Here is a 20719-nt window from a genome sequence, read left to right as displayed (position 1 = left end):
CTAGAAGCACAAAAGCGTGAATGCATACGTCTTCACCACCGGCTCCACGATCTAAAAAAGGTTAATAAACCTCTTGGAGAAGCTATAAGCGCCTACATGATCGCCAAAAAGGATTAAGCCGGGTCCAGACGAGTGTAACGTGTAATGTAAGATTACGTGTAATTTAGTATCAACAGTGTGGACGGCACACGAACTCAAAGCGAATTGTGAACGCGAAAATATTTCAAAAGCTGTTTCCACTCAGTTGCTACGAACATGCCGAATAGGAAGGTCGTGATAGCTGGTGCGGCTTTTATTTTCATGTATTTACTAACTGAAGACCGCAAAAGTCGGAAGCGTCGATGGTGGAAAACTAATTTGTATAAAAGAAGATCTTCTTTACTTGTGGAACTAAAATCTCAACATATAAGTGGTCAATATAAAAACTTTACCCGGATGTCGCCTACTGACTTCGAATATTTGTTAACAATCATTGCGCCTAAAATATCAAGACAAGACACTATAATGAGATCTGCAATTTCGCCGCAAGATAGACTGGCTCTAACACTAAGATTTTTGGCAACAGGAGATTCATTTACAAGCCTTCAATACACCTTCAGAATTTCAAAACAGTCAATGTCTTGCATTGTACCAGAAGTTTGTGAAGCGATTATAAAAGCATTGAAAGAAAACATTAAGGTGAGTTTTACATATTTTTATTTATTTATTAAAATAACAAATTAAGCTATTGTATTAAGTAGGGTAAGCAAAATTAAAATTATTCCAAAATTAAAATTAGAAAGTTGAATCAAATTGTATCTTCAAATCATGTAGTACAAAATTTATTCTTTTCAAATCAGGTCATTCACAAAGTCTACATCTTCATATGAAGTTTGAGATAATTCTGAGGGAACAGGTGAAGCATATGGAGCAGTAGGGCAACTTGTTTGATTTTGACCTGTTGAATACCCTGAAGTAAGTTCTGAGCGATTAGACAAAGAAGGTGGTTCATTGCAGTATCTTGATGAAGGAACCGAGCCTGTTGTATACCCACTGTAATTGAATGCCGATGGATAATAATGTTGAGAAAAGTTAGTGCACCCTTCATCGGCTTTGAATATTACGTCCATTATTGCTCGCTGCACGGCATTTTTAGTACTTCTGTTATATTGTTGCATCTTGCTGCATATAAAATTTGAAAAGAAAAGTGTTTCACTGTCAAAATTGTTTGGATTATTGTTCCGGGGTTCAGGAGTAGGACTAGAAGCAGCACTCTTAAGCAGGCCAAGAGCCTCCGAAAGCATGCCCATTTTTTTATTTTCGTCTGATTTCTTTTTTTTGGGGGCCTGACCAGTTGGTGATATAAATTCTGAACTGTTATCATTTTCGACACTTGTAGATGCACTCTGTTCCGGTTCATTTGTAATCTGTAATTAAAAAGAAATTCATTGTTTCAGCTGCCAAAAACAGAGTCAGAATGGATCCAGATCTCAAACAGATTTGATGAATTGTGGAATTTTCCCCATTGTGCCGGAGCCATGGACGGTAAACATGTCATTCTCGAGGCTCCGGTACATAGTGGCACAGAATATCGTAACTACAAATCTAATTTCAGTATAGTGATGTTTGCTTTAGTAGACGCGGAATATAATTATAAATTTCTGGATGTCGGATGTCAAGGCCGCATTTCAGATGGTGGAATTTTTAAGGAAACTGAATTATATAAAAAACTAGAAAATAATTCGTTAAGATTGCCTGCACCTGAAGCACTGCAAGGTAGAAACAAAGTAGTACCATATGTTTTTGTAGGAGACTCTGCCTTCCCTTTACAAAACAATATAATGAAACCCTATCCAGGAGAATACCCCAAGGGATCGCCGCGAAGAATTTTTAATTACCGGTTAAGCAGAGCTCGCAGGATTGTAGAAAATGTATTTGGTATCACAGCATCTGTGTTCAGAGTTCTACGAAAACCTATGCTCCTTCAGCCCAAAACCGTGGAGACTATAGTCATGGCTATTGCACACTTGCATAATTTTTTGAGAAACACGGATTCATCTAAAAACTTGTATGCACCCCCTGGCTCACTTGACAGCGACCAAAACGGAAGATTATGTGAAGGTAGTTGGCGGAGAGATTGTGAAATGTCATCTTTACTTCCATTGAATAATGTACCTAGAAGAGCTGCCTCAACGGCAAAACAAATTAGGGATGAGTTTAATGACTATTTTATGAACGAGGGTACAGTTTCTTGGCAGAATACATATTGTTAAGTTTTTTTTATCAAGTCGAAGGAAACTAGTTCAATGCAGTTACCTCTGTGTTGCGTCGTTTCCTTGGATTATTTCGATCTCCTAAAAATGCCAGCGCCTCGTAAGCAAACCATGTACTTTTGTACGTTTCATCCCCACCTGTAAAATAAATTACAATAAATAAACAATACAATAGAATATAGTACATATATGTATAGTAAAATATAGTAGAATATAGTAATATAGTGGGTATACAATAGAAGTAATAATTGTACTAATAGCAAGTAAGTGATAATACCGTAAAAACTAAATTAATAAATAAAAGTGTGTAATATGTAAAGCAACAGAAATTTATAATAAAACATACCTTTTCCGGAACTATGGCTCTTCTTTACTTTTCCTTTTTCTCTTCGATGTGAAGCAAGCAAACTAATCATTTTGTTTTTGCATTCTTCTACATCTCTTTCCAATGAATGAGCAATATCACTCCAAGCATCGTGTTTCAGATTTTTTTAATAGTATTGCGGGTTTTTTGGATCCCAAATAACAGGTTTTTTTTTGATACAAACTAATAAGTTCAAGCGATTGTTCGTCACTCCACATCATGAACGTACATACGACACAACCGTCACGAACGCCGTCCAAACGAGCACTGCGAGCGTCTTTGTGTTCGCGCGAAAAACCGACAGCCGATGGATCAACCCCGAGCGCCGCGCGAGCGTTACATGTAATGCTCGTAGTGCCGTCCACACGTAGAATTCGTGTTACATTATGTGTGGATTACATTACACGTTACACTCGTCTGGACCCGGCTTTACGCAGCCGCTATTTCCAAGGCTTCCACCGAGCACTTTTGCCAGTTTTGCGACGCCCAAAGCTAGGAGGACGTTTGGGACCCCGCAGATCTTGAAGTTCAACGTTAGCCACACAGATAGTACCTCCAACACCGCTTCCACACTGCTCAACCATTTCTACCCGGACAACACGCCGGACAGGACACGAAGACGACCTCCCTTTCGCGGTTGAAGAGGTTCGAGAAGCCCTCTCCCATATCACAAGGCATCCGGTGATGACCACTTGACCTCCGACATTTGCATAGAAACTTTTGACGCACTTCTTAACAGCCATCTACAATCGATGCCTAGTTCTGGGCTACTTCCCGAAGCAATGGAAGAGGGCAGTGGTCAAAATTCTACCAAAACCTGGAAGGACCGACATGGAGCAGCTCGGATCTTACAGGCCGATCGGACTCATCCCGGTATTCGGCAAACTCCTTGAAAAGCTGCTGGTGAAGAGGATCACGTACAAGGCGGAATGCCAGGATACCCCTCTCTAGACTGCAGTTTGGCTTCCGGGAGAGACTTCTAAGCCTCACAAGTGATCCAGGACATTACGAACAGATGGCACGACGGTCGACTCACTATGGACAGCTAACAAGCCTAGACCGCGCAGACAGGCTCTGAAAAAACAGGTGGTAGCGGTGTCCTTGGACATAAAGGCCGCCTTCGATAACGGCTGGAAGCCGGCGCTTTTTAAGAGACTTAAATACATTAAATGCCCCAAGAACCGCATCGTCCAGTTATGTTTCAGATGGGGTCACCCTTGACTATGTTGACTGCTCGGCATCCAAAAAGATGACCAAAGGCTGTGTTCAAGGGTCGGCCTGTGGCCCGGTCTTCTGGAACATAATTCTGGACGAACTCCTTACGTTGCCTCTACCCAGCGGTGCACATTTTCAGGCTTTCGCCGATGATGTGCTACTGATCGTTGGGGGTCGAACACGTGAGGAGGTGGATCGTATTACAAATATATGCCTAGATGTCATCCGATTGGGGGAGCGAGTGAAGCTGTCCTTTGGCCCTGAAAAAACCAAGGGAATCTCATTCACCACACGCACCCAGGATGCTGATATCATTATGGATGGAGTTAAGATCCCAATCTGCGACCAAATCAAGCTCCTTGGAGTTATTGTCGACAAGAGACTTAACTTCATCCATCACGCCAAGTATATTATTTAGAAGGCCGCCACCAGAGTTTACAAAAACATCTGCCGTTTCGTCCGGCCTACCTGGGGCGTCTCCCCCGAGAATGTGGACTGTATATACAGGAGAGTTGTGACTCCCATTATCACGTACGCGGCGGGCATTTGGGGAACCGCCGCTAAATTTGCTTCGGTGCACAGAGCCTCCGGTGCCTCCGCTCCTTCCAGCGGACCTTTGCCATCCGGGCCATCAGAGGCTTCCACACTATGTCTGCAGTAGCAGCGGACGCGCTGGCGCAATTTCCCCCGCTGCATGGGAGGTCCACACACTCCACTTACTTAAAACAACGGGTAAGTGGGAGGAGCTGCCAGACGACATAAGTTTGTATAAGCGCGTACCGGTACGGGAACTCCTACACCCAGCCGAGAGTAGGGTAAGGTGGTGTAAGATTGCGTACTTTTGAATCATAAAATGAAAAATTAAATCTTTTCTGAGATCAATCATTTATTCAGTCCAATTCTATTGGCTACAAATTAGCATACTAGTTTTAACAAAAAAATAAACAAACTTCTAAGCAATTAACAAAAAACCACGAGTCGGGAAATGCGCAATGTTATAGTGTAAAATTCCGCATCCCCATTTATTTGCATAAGTCGCAAATAAAAGCTCCTGAGCCATTGTAGTCTGAGCAATTTTCGTGCCACCACACATTGCACTTATCACACGCGATCCAGTCTTCTTATAAATTTCGCTCCTTATAAATTTCGCTGCATCCTCCACACTTCCAAATCTTTTTATGGCTTGTGTTTGGTTTCTTAAATGATTTTTTCATCTTTATCGCGTTTGGTAGTACATATTTAGGTTTCTTTTTCGTTAACATGGTATGACTAATATCTTCGATTCGACCAACATAGTGCACAACAGTCTTTTTTGTATCGAATTTAACGAGCACAAAATAATTTTTTTAAAAATTTCTGTCAATCATTATTACTACAGATGCCACGAATATTCGGCAACTATTCGGTATTCGGCCTATTCGGCCACTTTTTTTGCTATTCGTTATTCGGCCGAATACCGAATACAAACAAAAACACGTTTTATTACTCAAAATTATGTATTTATTTTTAAATTAAAACATTTTAGTAATTAAAATTGATAAGTGGTAAATTATGATGAATAAAAACAAGCTTTTCAGCATTTTTTGGTAACAAACGATTACGCTTTTCATCGTAAATGTTACCAGCCTCAGAAAATAACCTCTCACTGTACACGCTACTTCCAGGAGAGGAAAGATAAACTTTGGCAAATTTCGAAAGGTTTGGGTATTGGTTTGCATTTGCAAACCACCAATTATAAGGATCGGCCTTCCGATCTAGGCGAACTGTTTTCAAATAAAAATCCAACTCGTTTGCCACAACATTTTTCTGCACATCCTCCTCATCATTAGCATTTCGCATATTACCTGTAGCAACTTCCTCAAAGCAATTCCAGAAACTGTCGTGTATTTCAATAGTCCTATCATTTTCATTCAAGTTTTTTTTCTTACGAAGTGGAGAAGAATCGTCATCGGTACTTAATTCATCACAACTTATTTTCAGAGCTTCTAGAAGAATTTTTTGTCTTGCTCTTTCTGCTTGAACCAATCCTAGGAAACCCGTTTTGAAGCGAGGGTCCAGAAAAGTAGCAACCAGATACTTATTTTTTTCATCGAAGTTGAATCGTCTTTCAAGCTCGGCTTGCAGTGAAGATCTTATTGTTACTAAATTTGGTACTTTCTCAGCTGTCTCTGCTTTTCCCAGATATTTTAATAAAGTTACTGCATGTGGAATCACTTCTGAGATGCAAGACATACCTGAGCTGGTTATTTTTGTAATCTCTTCGAATGGTTTGAGGAGTTTGATACATTGTTCCAATAGTTCCCATTGAGCATGCATCACATTTATTAAAGTTTCATGATCTGTTATGTACAAGGAGACAGCTCGCTTTTGTTCTAATAAAAGCTCCATTAAATAATAAGTAGAATTCCAGCGTGTAGTCACATCCTGTACTAGTTGGTGGTTTGGCAAGTTAAGTTCTTGTTGAATGGATTTAAGTTTCTGCTCTGCTAAGCCAGAATGATTGAAATGGGTAACAATTCGTCTCGCAGCAGCTATCATCTGTACTACTTCTGGTTGAGATGTTAGCGACTCCGCTATAGCTCGTTGCAGTGAATGAATAAAGCACCTGCCTGAATCATATCCTTCATCTCGCACACCTTTTATCATATTAGAGCCACTATCATGAACAAGTAAATGGATCTTAGATTTGGGAATATTCCATCTTTCTGCAATAGCATTGAGTTCTTTTGCAATATTGATACCGAGAATGTGAGCCGGGAAATGATTTCATAGCTAAAACGCCATGTTCCAAAATGAACTCTGGAGATATCCAGTGCGCAGTGAAGCTCAGAAAACTCTCGTTGTTGTGCTGGCATGTCCATAACTGATAATGCTGCTGCCTGTGAAATACTAGTTTCTATTTTAGCACAAATTCTTTTGTAGATATCGGGAAGAATTTTCTCGGTCATGTAAGTGCGACCAGGTACTTTATAATAGGGTAAAGCGTTTGCCATAAGCCTCTGGAATCCAACTCGTTCAACAAGTGACAATGGTTCGTTGTCTAAAGCAATCATTTCGCCAATCAAGTAATTATATTTGATTGATTTTGGATCATTAATGTCCCAGAGCAATTTCCTTTCTGATGTTTCCTTCAGGGTTAGCTGCCGTCCTTTTGATCTGGACGTTCCAGGTACTGCTGGCATCTTCGAATCGGTAGAAGTAGAAGTACCGCCCGTGTTGCTGCCACTTGTCGATGGAACATTAATTAAAGCAGCATATTGTTCTGCATGTTTGGTTTTAAGATGGTTTTTTAAAGAGGTTGTAGCTGTAAATAAAAAAACTAAAATTAATTATAATGAAATATGTTATTTTATTTTCCTTGTTCATTTTATAGGAAACTAGCGGCCCGGCCCGGCTTCGCCCGGGTAAATAAATTATACACCTAAACCTTCCTCATGAATCACTCTGTCCATTCGTGAAAACCGCAAGAAAATCTGTTCAGTAGTTTTGGAGTTTATCGCGAATATACAGACAGACAGACAGACAGACACGGCCGGGGGACTTTGTTTTATAATATGTAGTTATCTAATAAATATAAATAAATAATTTCTCATTAAACTTTATTCCGAAACAACTTGGGCAATAAAAAATCGATCTCCTTTCTTTTGTAAGTCAACAACAAGTAAGATAGTAGTTTAAGACAATTTAACCTCCTCCGAACGTAAACGTAATAAGTGAAAAACTATTTAAAACTATTAAATTAACTTACGGTTTTACTTACTTGCTTTCTTTCCTTCTCCGCCTCTTGAGATCATGATGCTACATAGCAAACACTGGGCCAGTTTATTATTTTCACTGGTATTCGGCAAATTCACTATTCGTGGCAATAGTGATTATTACATCATCTTCATCTAAATCTTCTGACGTTTTTTCAAGAAATGATCCCTCAGAACTGTCAGAGAATAAAACATTTTCTACATCACTATCACTGCTACTAATTTTCCTTTTCTTTACTCTATTCGATGTTAGTTCTGGTGGAAATTTAGGAATCTGTTTCTTCTCTGCATTTTTAAGAACCTTTTTTTCCTGCCATTCTCTTTTAGTCTTGTTCTTGTTTTGTCTTTCTTGTTCTGCTAATTCTATCAGTCTCTTTTCAGGCGTGTCTGTTAATATCCTTGTTTTCCCTTTCTTCCTTGAAAATTTAATTTGTTTTCTTGGGCAAGCCTTTGGGTATGGTCTCACTATTTCAGGGGTTACAACTTCAGCGACTTCAATTGTTATTTGATCTGTAGCAAATGATGATGAAGAATCAGCGACAGCAATGTTATTTAAATTAACAGTCTCTGCTTCAGTTTGATTTTCTCTTTCAGGTGGTTCTGGAAGGACTTGAGTTGAAGTTGGCTGGATTATAGGGTCATTTCTGGACGATAACTCTTCATCAGTTACAGGTGCATCGCGATCAGTTACAGAAGAGCAAAGAAAATCTTCATCTAGAATATATTTGAATTGAAAGGCCATATCCCAGGTTTTTCAAATCCTTTTTGTATGTTTCATTCTTTCTCATCAGACCAATGCCAACTTCTTTACAAAAATCTAAGACTTCCACAGAAATATGGGTCTCATGATTATCAAGGATGGATTTTCAGGCGTTGGTTTTGCATGTTTCACAAAATGATGCATATATTTTATGAAATTTGAAGATGTCATCCACCCCGATGGATGTGTTGAGATCCATCTGACCCAATGGGCGCATCTTGAAGCATGTAGGGTTTGAAACTTACTCTTGGGAATATGAAGTATGGAGGTATTGAATTCCCAATAGCATTGATTCCACAGCACACTGTGACAAGTGAACCTCTCTCTGCAGATGTTGCTTGTCTAACTTGTTGCGAGCCTTTTGATGCAATCACTCTTTGTGTGCGCTGAACCGTCGTCAATCCTGTTTCATCTATATTATATATTGCTTCGGGACCAAAATGATGTCGCTGAAAGACCGTTTTCAAATTTTCGAAAAAATTATCTACATTTGTTTTGTTGAAACTTGTTGCACGTGACAAAGATGTAGGGGAGACCGGGGTTGGAAGTCACATTTTTAAAAATATTCATTTTACTACAAAAGTTTACCATTTGCAAATGACGATTGTTGACCAATTAATAAAGTAACTATAGTAATGTATAAAAAAGTAAAGTCTCTTTGTATATTATTATCTGTTAAGCAAAAAAACAACATTTTTCTGAAAGAGAGAAGTGTGACTTTTAACCCCGAGTCTGGGATGGTTGTCACAGTATATGGGGTAAGAAGTCACAAATAAAATTACATAGAGTTTATGAGAAAAAAGACACTTATTTGAATCAAAAAAGTATTTATTTTAATAACAAATACAGGCAGTAATCTTTAACATACGTATAATTGCACTCAACAGGTTTTTTTATTTGAAATTAAAAGCTTAACATAAAAACAATCATTATTGTAAGTTTTAACCTAGTCACTTTGGCCTCAGGTCATTATTATTTGTACGTTTTATTATCATAATCAGTCATTTATCTCTTATGTAGCTACTAATCAGTCATTAGACCAAACTGTTATTCTGCATATTACTCTGAATAGGTATTCAGAGTCATAATTTACCAAACAAGAGGAACTTAAACTTGCTTTAAGCAAATATAATATTTTTAAATATACTTAACACTTATTGTTATTAGACCTCTCTAAGAAAACAAAAAATAACAAAATATAAAATAATAGTAACCTATTTATAAGCAAATATTTGGGACGTTTTTTTAATCAGTCAGTGACTTACAAAATATGTTTTTATCAAATATCCTTAACCTAATGAAGTTATGATCAGTATTCATATCAGTCTGAATATTCTGAGTCACAATTTTGACAAATGTAATTTGGTAGTCCAGGCGTGCATTCTTCATGGGCCCAAAGCTTGCAATCCTGACATTGGACCCATACTTCTCTAGACCTGCTAGCTGAGTATGGCGACAGACACACTAAACAGAAATATTCATTCTCAATTTCACTCTCTTGACTGTCAACAGATTTCCTCCTTTTCTTATTCCCTTTAGTAACTCTTTTCTTTTCATTTTTCTCACTCAAAACTCTTTTCGATACTTTTTTTTTCTTCGCATCTTGTTCCTTTTTTTTCTCTTTTAAATATGTCTTTTCCGGTGTATCTGTTAGGATTGCTGATTTACATTTTCTTTTATCAGCTCGTTGCAATTTGCGTGGAGGTGCTTTTGGTAGTGGTTTCAAAATTTGGGGTGATACAGTCAGAAAAGTTCTTACACCACTTGGACCAGGTATCGCCATGGACTCCTCTAAAACTTGACTCTGACGTGTTGCTTCTGGCGTCATTGCACGATCAACAAAGTCATTATTATCTTCTGGCAATGCAGGGTTATCAAGAATAGATGGACTTGCAACAGGTTCGTTAGGGCTAGTGTTGTTGTCTTCAGTAGGACAATTATGTGATGAATTGTCGATGACATTGGGAACAATCTCATTATCTTGAACCGTAATTAATGGTCTATCCGTGACAGAAGATGGCATATAATCATGCTCTTGAAATATGTCTCTATTGAATGGACAAATCCCGCAGGTTTTATATCCTGCGACAATATTGGATGGAGTTGCTGCCAATGGAAAAGCCTGTGCAATTATGCCTGGAATTTCATAAATCGTCATATGCTGTCCAGGGTGATTAATCATCCATTGATCCATAGCGTTGTTAATATACTTCTTCAACGGACCGTAAACTGACCTGTCCAAGGGTTGTAGGCGGTGTGTGCAGTGAGGTGGAAAAGATAACATCACAATGCCATTTTCCTTTGCAAAGTTTAGTCCTTCAATGGAAAGGTGGGAGTTATGATTGTCTAACAGCAAGAGACATGGTTTCTCCTTGGTTGATTTTACGTGATTATGAAAATGCTTCAGGAAATCAACAAATAATTCTTCCGTCATCCAACCAGATGGATTACTGCCTCCTTTACAGCCAATTGGTCCATCTCGTATAAAATGTTCTTTGAAGTGAACCCTCGGAAAAACAAAGTATGGTGGAACTGAATTACCAACTGCTGAAACAGCAGCAGCTAAGGTTACTAGTGTGCCTCTTTCTGCTGAGGTTATAGCACCGACTTGTTTGAAACCCTTTTTAGCAACAACTTTGTTTGGTTTTTGGACAGTAGTTACGCCAGTTTCATCCATGTTCCATATGTCATGAGGCTGAATATTATTTCGTTTAATTACTGATTCCAGGTTATCGAAAAAATTTTGGACATTATGGGGATTAAAGCTTGTAGCACGAGCTAGACTGGTAGCTTCAGGTGTTCTAATAGACAAAGTTGGGTGTCGCTTCAAAAATGATGTAAACCAGTCAGCGCCAGCTAACTGGTTTGATTCCCAAGACTTTGGCACCTTCAATTTATTAGACACAGCAAGCTGAAACGCTATTTTCCGAACTTCTTTTGGTGACAGTCCAAAATAAACGCTTGAAGCCAAAAGTAAGTAGTTTTCCAACTCTGCTTCTTGTTCATCGTTAAAGACCTGACGATTCTTTTGATAGCCTGTTCTTGTAGAAGGTGTTGATACGGACATGTTACTAATCTCTTCGGCAGTAAACTTTTTACAATACCTCGTTAATGTGCGATAATTAATTCCAAAATCCTTCGCAACAGACCGTATGGATTTGTTATACGATTTTACTTCTCTGGCAGCACGCAGCATCAATCCTGGTGGAACTAATCCTCGAGTAGTCTTCCTCTTGTAAACCCTTGGCATATTGGAACTGGTACTGAAATAAACAAAGTTAGTTAGTTGAATTATATAGCAATGTTCTAAAACACACAGCAAGCATGTATACTTTGGGGCAGGTTGTCACATGTGACAACCTGCCCGCAAGAACGTGAGACAACCTGCCCCAAAACACGGTTTAGAAAAATAACCAACAAAAAAAAGTCAAATGAAAAGATATCAAAAAACTACAGAGCCCTATCATTAAACAAATATTTATTAACAGAAATACCTATTTTTAATTAATTAGTTTTATTTTTTTATTACATTATCCCTCATTTCTTCAGAGATCAAAAAGTTAAACTTATTTTTGTTTTGATAAATTAGGTATTTTTGGCGTAGTTAAAAAGCTGAAATCATGCTATTTACAATTGATTCGTCTATTTACAACACTAAATTAATCTAAGTAAAAAAAATCTAAGTCTTTCTAAGTAATTGTTCGAAGTGCAAATTCGAATTTTCACGAATGCACAGTCTTACACGGCGTAGAGTTCGTTTTAGTTTTCGTAAAACGTACAAATCCTGTTTCAGTTTATCGAATGCTGAAACGATTCGTTCGCGTAACACTTCAACACTGTTGATTTCTTCAGTGTACACCAAACGTTTAACATCACCCCACAAATAATAATCGAATGGAGTTAGGTCCGGGGACCGTGCTGGCCAGTTTACTGGACCTTCACGCCCGATCCAGTTATTACCGAACTTGCGGGTCAGGTTTCACGCACTTGGATTGCAAAATGTGGAGGAGCACCATCCTGTTGGTAATAAAAGTTTTGCAGTGAAGCGAGAGGAACGTCATCCAGCATCTCGTTTATAACGTGATCCAGCAACTCCAGGTACGTTGAGCCGGTAAGACGGCCCTCAATAAAATAAGGTCCGAGTTAATGGCCGTCTATTATGCCAGCCCAGACATTTAAACCAAATCGGTGTTGAAAAGAATATCTTTTTATCTTTCTGGGGTTTTCATCCCGATAACTCCACCAGTGCTCATTATGGATATTGAATACACCAACTCTTGTGAACAAACTTTCGTCTGTCCACAAAATGTTGGCGTTTCGGTTGTCTAGCAGCCAGCGACAAAATGTGATTCGTGCATTATTATCCTGTGGGAGCAGATCTTGTACTTTTCTAAAGTGAAACGGGTGTTTCTGTTCACTATTCAATAGTCTCCACACTGTCACGTGGCTCACATGGAAGTGTCGTCCTGCCTCACGGGTACTGGCACGGGGCTCTACTTCGAAGTAGTCCAGAATTAATTCCTGCAACTCTACAGTAAGCCCTACACTGCCTCGAGCTTGCGCGTGTCTTGGGACGTCAAACTGACGAAAGTCTCTCAATCGCTGTGTGGCCGCAAGCATAACCTGGCGGGTCGGCCTCCTTTGATGTGGAAAAATTTCAGCAAACATATTCACGGCTTGCTGCAAACTGTCACCACATATGGCATACAAGCGCACCATTTCCACCAACTCGTGGTTGGTATACGCTTCAGTCATTTTCGTGATTTGATTGTGATACGCAACTTAAGCAACACGGACCGGGCAGAGCGAACGGAGCGAGCGAAACCTTTACATCCGCCGTGCGTCGGCGTCGCGAATAGATTGGGGCGGAGTGGTGGTGCGTTGCGGGGTTGCGGGGATGGCTGGCCGTCGGTTGGCGTTTACGCCGCGCAAAGAAAAGGGGCGGAGCTTTTTTTGCCGACTTATGTACTCAAGTTTGCCGACGGACTAGTGTTGTTCATAACAAGTTGTCGATTAAATAAAATATTCTTAAAAAAAATACCTAACTTTTGATCATGATTTTTTAATTGATTTGTGTTCAGAATCAGTAATATAACAACCTCTGTGAATATGGCAAGAATGCCAAGTAACACCCTGTATAGTAGGGAGCATTGGGCATGCCCGAACCTCCCTCACATCAGAATGCCCATTGCTCCCTCTGTAGGGGAGGGGGGGCACTTTGATACACAAAAATTCAATGTCTTTTCTGAGGACCATAAAGCATTATATTTAAATATTTGTTTTTATGTGTGCATTGACTGATATGTTAGCTTATATTTTGGCTACGCAAAAACCGCAATAACTGGCGACGTATAGAGATAAACTGATTTTAAGAAAAAAATAATTTTGTATCATTCTGCCCCACCAGTGGGGCACTTTGATACATGGGGTGGGGCAGTTTGATACGTATTTTAGATCCATATGAATTGCAAATTTAAACTACTAAAAACCCAATATAAACTGTATTATTACGTAACATTAAGAAATAAAACAATTTTATTGATTGAGATCGCAAAATACTTTTTATTAAGAGTGCACATTAGCCATAATCAGTCTCTTAAGTTACTTAAGGAATATAATCACAAAAAAACAATATTGTCATTATAGAATAAGACTAATTCTCTGTTATTTTCTTAATTATATAATCAGTTATATACTTACTAAGTAATCAGACTTTAACATTGAATATTGTTAATATAATAAATATACCGTCAAATACGCCAATTTTGCCACCAGGGGAATCATTGCCAAAAACACCATTTTTAAGGAAAACTACTAATTGGAAAAATAGGAACGGAATTACGTCAATATTGATAGTATTGGTAGAAAATAAATTATTCGCATGGCGACACTAAATTGGGCGTGCGCTTCTAACTTCTCTCAGTAACGTGTTGGCGCTTGTCAAAGACGGTGTGTATTTTTGCGGGCAAATTATTGAGGTTATTTGGAAGTAAATTGTGGATTATGTCGAATATACAGGTAAGTTTAATTGATTGTATGTTACGTAAAAAGATGTGTAGAGTATTTTGATAATACTTTCGTTAATTTAGCTCGCATATAACAAAAGTTATGACAGTGGGTAAAGTTACCTAGTAATGTTTCGCCATATGATTGTCAACATTGCCCGCCATCAAATAACGCTTAGGGTTGACACTTTTGTTTTTTTATATGTTTAAAGTAGGTAGGTATAAGACGAAAATTTAATGAACTGTCCAGATAAAATAAATGGGTTTTTTATTAATATTTATTTATTTGCCAACTAAGTAAATGTTACAATGATGCCTTAATGATAATGTAAGTACGTTTATCTTATTTACTGCGAGAATCTAATTGGCTTTTTTGTATTTCAGAAAAACAAACATAAATCGCGTATTAGACAAAGAAAGTCAAGACGTGTAATCGGGTCAAGGATGTATAAAAATTACTCTGAAGAAATGTTGATGCTTGCGTATGAAGCTGTTCAATCAGGTATCATTTCTTCTAGAGAAGCTCAACAGCAATTTGGTATACCAAGGCGGACTATAGTAAATAAAATAAAACAAGTTCACACGAAAACCGTTGGACGTCCTACTGCGTTAACAGTCGAAGAAGAGAACAAAATTGTAAAGGTCTTGCAAGCATCTAGCAATTTTGGCTCTCCACTAACAAAACTAGATTTGAAGTTATTGGTTACGGTACGAATATTTAAAAAAAAATTCTCGGGATTCTATTTTTAAGAATAAGATTCCTGGTGATGCATGGGTCCAAGGCTTTTTGGTAAGGCATGCTGACGAATTGACTTTGAGAACTACTCAAAATATTTCAAAGGCGAGAGCTACAAAAGGAGCTCAAGAAATAGTCAACTACTTTAACAATTTAAGTGCGACGTTGAAAGATATACCAGCTCAAAATATAATAAATTTTGATGAAACCAATTTGTCGGATGACCCTGGCTCTGTTAAGGGCATTTTTCGAAGGGGAGTAAAATATCCGGAAAGAATAGTAAATTCCACCAAAGGAAACATATCTGTCATGTTTACGGCCACTGCAAGCGGGAGATGCCTTCCTTTGTACGTTGTTTATAAAGCAACTAATTTGTACATGGAATGGGTTAATGGAGGACCACCGGAAACCAGATACGAGTATAATTGTACTAAATCAGGCTGGTTCGACAGCGTCATGTTTGACAATTACTTTGAAACAATTATTATTCCATGGGCAAAAGAAACTGCAGGGACAAAAGTTGTCATTTGTGATAACCTATCAAGCCATTTGAGCATTAAGGTAGTTGAATCATGCGAACAACATGACATCAAGTTTGTGTTCATTCCCCCAAGATCAACACATCTTACGCAACCGCTTGATGTCTCATTTTTTGCTCCTTTAAAAAGATGCTGGCGTAAAATTCTGTACCAGTACAAGCTCAAAAATCCGACTCAAACCACATTAAATAAAAAACATTTTCCGAAATTGCTTAGTGAATTAACTGAAGCAATTCAGTTGACGGAGACAACGAACATTATAAGCGGATTTAGGGCTTCGGGAATATTTCCATTGAATCCACAGGAAGTTCTCAAGAAGATACCAGAAATGCAAGAAGAAATACTGTCCTATGGCATCGATCAAGTCTTGGTAGATTATTTAAAAGAAACAAGAACACAAAAGCCTATGCAAGTACCAAGAAGCAAAAAAATATATTGCGAGCCGGGAAAATCTGTGACAGTTTCCGATTTTAATGTTGATTCTGGAAAAAAGAAAGCTATCAAAAAAGCCGCTAAAGTGGCAAATTTACAAAACAATGAATCTTTCCATTTAGACGAACGAACTGGCTTTTTTGTAGCAGAAACTACCGATCTTTGTTCAAATAAGGATACAATGATTAATGATGATTACTTGAAAGAGACTATCAGTATTACTCAGTTGGATAATTGTATTCCTGGAAGCTTAAGCAAATTGTGTATTAGTGTAATAAATTCCTGTTTTGGTCAATTATTGCGTACAGAAACGGCAAAATTAGCACCCACTGATGTTTCACATTTGAAAGCTTCCATAATTAGTAACGCAAACACATTAATGACACATAAAGATAATGAAAACTCCGTACAAAATGATAATCCTGCTAAGAAAAGCAAAATAATCATACTTTCTAATGTGCTTATTAAATCAGGAACATCAGCGACCGATGTTTGTTTTTTAAACAAGCAGCAGTCGTTTTTTTACGAAGATCAGAGCACAGTAACACAGTCCTCACAACACAAATGTCGAAAGCCCAGATATACGATCTCAATGTCATCGATACGCACGCAGATCTGATCACCAAGGATAGCAAAACAGAACTAATTCACAAAAGATAAGAAAACATTCACCTTCGAATTTTTTAGGACCTTTTTCTTATCTGTCCACGCAAAAATGGACCATATTGTACAAAACGTACTGGTCATTTTACATTGTTGGTACTTCGTAGGGACATGCAACTTGTTATCTCTCCGGCAGGGATCCTCCATTGTTTAGGACATGAAGTGTCGTGTGCAATAAGACTCATATTAGCCATATTGAACCGCACGTGGTATTTTTCCATAACTAATAGGCTACATGACAGGAGTAGAGTTTTGGAAATAATGTTTCATAATACATAAATTTTTACCTAACCGAAACTAATAATCACACTTTTAATTTTGTAACTACTAGCTGCTCGCCCCGGCTTCGCCCGAGGTACATACATTTTCTCGCCGTAAAAACCATCCTTGAGCTACGAAGAATATTAAAAAAAAAGAATTGGCCAAATTGGTCCAGGCGTTCTTGAGTTATGCGCTTACCAACACATTTAGCGATTTATTTTTATATTAAAGATTATTTGAAGTTAGTTGGGCAAGTCCATTTTAAAACTATAGAAAAAGCAAAAAATTGTATTATCATAAGGTAACTTATTAAAATCAAAGCAACTTTTATTATGAGGCCTATACCATAAACACAATATTTTACATAGTTATCATATAAAGTTCACGCACGTGTCCTACGAAATACATATTATTTAGAAGTGACGTCACACCTAGGTAGCCTTCTCTATGGAACGTTTTGGACTCGCCAAAAAAGTGTGACTTTATGTCAAAGAGTTCTTCAGTAATCATGGTATTTCTTTTACTAGTGGGCTTATTTTTAGAGGTGTTTCCATATTTAAACAAAACAAAATTGAGTCATGTAGCCTAGGTATTATTAAATTGCAATTTTAAGCATCTGAAAAGGTTGGTTACACCTGCTTTTAATAAAATCATACAATTACCAGAAACGAAGGCTACGACCTTGATTTAGATGAAAAATAGCGACAATTTTGTTCTGGGTAGATCTCCCTAAAACCTAATTTGAAGGAGTTATCATCGATTTAAAAATGACACGGCTCCCGCGCCCTACGCCACACGTAAAAGAAAGTAATGGCACGGCAGGCGTGCCATCCGCAATGAATCGGATAACTGGACTCCGTGATCTGCCAATGTGACGACTCAGCCTGTGTACATAAATCTCTGCTTGCCGTAAACTTCATGGTAACTTATTGGGTAAGTTACTCTTATTGGTACTCTTTTGAACTCCTATAAGAGCACACTATAAGGTAGGTACTCTTTTGAACAGAGTAAACTTTGTTCAAAAGAGTACCTATCTATGTATCCAATGGAGGGATCCTGTTTGTTCTCATGATTAAATTTATCATAATATGGTTTGTCATAAGGCCTTTCTCATAATTTTTCTAACATAATAATTGATTCACATAAAGTTTATTGCTATAATGCTTGTGTAGGCATAATGTTAGTTTATAATAATGAGTTTTGCTGTAAAATAGTATATCATAATGGGTTTGTCATAACAGTTATAGTCATAATCATAGTTTATTATAATTTATTTAGTTCATAAATTCTATTCTAACTCTATTTTAAACCCTTATAAGTGGCTAAAATTTGAATAAGTTTTTTCATAAGATTTTCTAACGAGAAAACGAGAGAATTTTGTTGATGGTTTCCTGAACCTGAAAATGTAAGACATTAACATTTCAATAAGTATTTTCACTTTAAATTACTTAAAAACACTAGTATAGGTTAAGGTGCGGCGGCCCTTGGGCCACCCCTTAGCCGCGAACATAAATAAACTAAATAAACTAAATCACTTTAACTTATCACATTCTTCTTATTAACATAGGTAAAAACTTAAATGTTATATGTTATATACTTAATATTATTTTTTTTTTTTTTATTGGATTAAAACAGAATGATTTGGATTAAAACTTTAAGTCTTTTCGAACTCTTCGGAGCCGCCATCCGCCATGGATCCTTTGAATCCAAGTATTAATCTGCCAAGTTCGCCAAAACCTGGACCATCATCGGGTATAAATCCTTTGGAAGCTTGCAGTTCGCCGCAATTCGGTACATCAACTTCTCTGGATCCTTTGAATCCGTATATGATTCTTCCAAGTTCACCAACACCTGGACCATCATCAGCTATAGATCCTTTGGAAGCTTGCAGTTCGCCGCAATTCGGTACATTAACTTCACTGGATCCTTTGAATCCATATATGATTCTTCCAAGTTCACCAACACCTGGACCATCATCCGCTATAGACCCTTTGGAAGCTCGGAGTTCGCCGCAATTCGGTACACCAACCGCATTAGATCCCTTAACCGTAGAATTAGGAAGAATGATGTCTCCACAAGAAACTATGCCATTATACGATATGGAAGGCTTAGATTTTATTGGTGACGAAGAACTATACGGGATTTTGACCGGCAATAACGACGACACATTGGATGAACTTAATAGTGCAGATCCGAACGAAGAAACAAATATTAGCAATTCTTACGAAAATCAACAGGCCGAAGAGGAAGAAGATACTTCTCCAGAAGAGACGACCGGGTGGTATCCGGGTAATCCTACAAATATGTCCAATATAATCTTTACAGGGACAAGTGGTATGTTGCCGCCACATGATGTAAACGTCAAAAGTCCTTTGGACTATTTCTTTTTATTCTTTAATTCTCACTTTATAAATTTAATTCTGGAGTGTACTAATAAGTACGGTAACAAACTAAAAGCAACAGCGACTACTCCACGCGCTCGTTTTCGCAAGTGGACTGATGTAAGTGTAGCCGAATTCAAAACTTTTCTCGGTCTACTGTTGCTGATGGGGACAATTAAGCTAAATAGACTAACAGACTATTGGTCAACTCATTATTTGTTTCGTCTATGTGTACGTCAATTTATGTCGAGAGATAGATTTTTTTTAATTTTAAGAGCTTTAAACGTGCAAAATAATGAGAGAACCCAAAGTATATTTAAAATAAAGTCGTTAATTGATTTGTTCAATGACACGATTGATTCGGTATATTATCCATTGAGAGAATTAACTATTGATGAATCTCTTATTTTATGGAAAGGAAGACTTCGTTTTCGTCAATATATTACAGGTAAAGCCCATAGATACGGCATCAAGTTGTACATTTTAGCCGACGCTAACGGAATTATTTTAAAAATTCACGTGTACGCAGGGTCTCAAGATACACAAGTAGGCGGTAAAAATCATATTAAAAAAGTTGTACATCTTCTTATGAAAAAATATATTGAAAAGGGACATTCCTTATATTTAGATAACTTTTATACCAGCGTGGGGTTATCTGAGGAGTTATTGTGTAAAAATACATACGTAACTGGTACCTTAAGAGCAAACCGTATTGGTAATCCAACGGTAGTAAAAAATATAAAATTAAAACCAGGAGAATCGTGTATAGTACACAACTGGAAAAAAATTGTAGTAACCAAATGGCAAGATAAACGGGAGATATTGTTCATAAGTTCGGAACACACAAGTCAATATAAAGCGACTACTAGTCGCCGTGTACGCACCGTCAAATACAAACCGGCCGTACAAATAAAATATAATAAATACATGCGGGCAATAGACCGACATGATCAGATGTTAAGTTATTATTGCTGTGAGCATAAGACCCTGCGCTGGTACAAAAAAGTTATTATACATATAATACAAATATGTCTAGTAAATGGCTTTTTGCTTTTTAACGCAAGAAACAAAGGAAATGAAACAACTTTGTACAAATTTAGAATGGACATAATGGAGAAATTACTGCCAATGCCAAATAGAACAGAACTTTCTCGGTCTCTATCAGAAGGAAAAATACATTTACCTGCCAACTTGCCAAAGAAAAATGGCAATACCCTAAGAAAAAGATGCAGAGTGTGTTATTTGAAAACCAAAAAAAGAGTTTCTGTTTTATTTGGCTGTCCTGATTGCCCCGGATTTCCGGGTCTATGTATTGATAAATGTTTTAGAGAATTTCACAAATATTAGCATACTGTA

The 20719-nt window shown here is 37.7% G+C and overlaps 4 protein-coding genes across 4 annotated transcripts; 2 read left to right on the top strand and 2 right to left on the bottom strand.

The window, feature by feature from the left end:
* The first annotated feature begins 255 nt into the window (after positions 1–255).
* On the top strand, positions 256–11741 carry LOC128682058 (uncharacterized). The gene is made up of 2 exons (XM_053766529.2): positions 256–678; positions 1437–11741. Exons 1-2 carry the CDS (start codon positions 256–258, stop codon positions 2250–2252), a joined length of 1239 nt encoding a protein of 412 aa, XP_053622504.1. The 3' UTR covers positions 2253–11741.
* On the bottom strand, positions 677–2731 carry LOC128682062 (uncharacterized). The gene is made up of 3 exons (XM_053766533.1): positions 2599–2731; positions 2296–2390; positions 677–1406 (listed from the first exon to the last, which is right to left on the bottom strand). The coding sequence occupies exons 1-3, from the start codon at positions 2666–2668 to the stop codon at positions 831–833; spliced, it is 741 nt and encodes a 246-aa protein (XP_053622508.1). The 5' UTR covers positions 2669–2731; the 3' UTR covers positions 677–830.
* On the bottom strand, positions 5353–6477 carry LOC128682060 (zinc finger BED domain-containing protein 4-like). Its single transcript, XM_053766531.2, has one exon. The coding sequence runs from the start codon at positions 6475–6477 to the stop codon at positions 5353–5355; it is 1125 nt and encodes a 374-aa protein (XP_053622506.1).
* Positions 11742–18673: 6932 nt separating the features above from the next.
* Positions 18674–20710, top strand: LOC135310010 (piggyBac transposable element-derived protein 4-like). The gene has a single exon (XM_064436928.1). It carries the CDS (start codon positions 18674–18676, stop codon positions 20708–20710), a length of 2037 nt encoding a protein of 678 aa, XP_064292998.1.
* The last annotated feature ends 9 nt before the right edge of the window (positions 20711–20719 follow it).

The sequence above is a fragment of the Plodia interpunctella genome, chromosome 29 (assembly GCF_027563975.2).
Source record: "Plodia interpunctella isolate USDA-ARS_2022_Savannah chromosome 29, ilPloInte3.2, whole genome shotgun sequence".
NCBI lineage: Eukaryota > Metazoa > Arthropoda > Insecta > Lepidoptera > Pyralidae > Plodia > Plodia interpunctella.
Note: the sequence above shows the minus strand (reverse complement) of the source record. Positions and strands in the feature narration are given on the sequence as shown.

Coding starts and splice junctions, on each gene's coding strand:
- LOC128682058 (XM_053766529.2), top strand. CDS start 256: ATGCCGAATAGGAAGGTCGTGATAGCTGGTGCGGCTTTTATTTTCATG. Junction 679..1,436: donor CATTGAAAGAAAACATTAAG/GTGAGTTTTACA, acceptor TCATTGTTTCAG/CTGCCAAAAACAGAGTCAGA.
- LOC128682060 (XM_053766531.2), bottom strand. CDS start 6,477: ATGATAAAAGGTGTGCGAGATGAAGGATATGATTCAGGCAGGTGCTTT.
- LOC128682062 (XM_053766533.1), bottom strand. CDS start 2,668: ATGATTAGTTTGCTTGCTTCACATCGAAGAGAAAAAGGAAAAGTAAAG. Junction 2,391..2,598: donor GAGCCATAGTTCCGGAAAAG/GTATGTTTTATT, acceptor TTTATTTTACAG/GTGGGGATGAAACGTACAAA. Junction 1,407..2,295: donor GGAAACGACGCAACACAGAG/GTAACTGCATTG, acceptor TTTTAATTACAG/ATTACAAATGAACCGGAACA.
- LOC135310010 (XM_064436928.1), top strand. CDS start 18,674: ATGGATCCTTTGAATCCAAGTATTAATCTGCCAAGTTCGCCAAAACCT.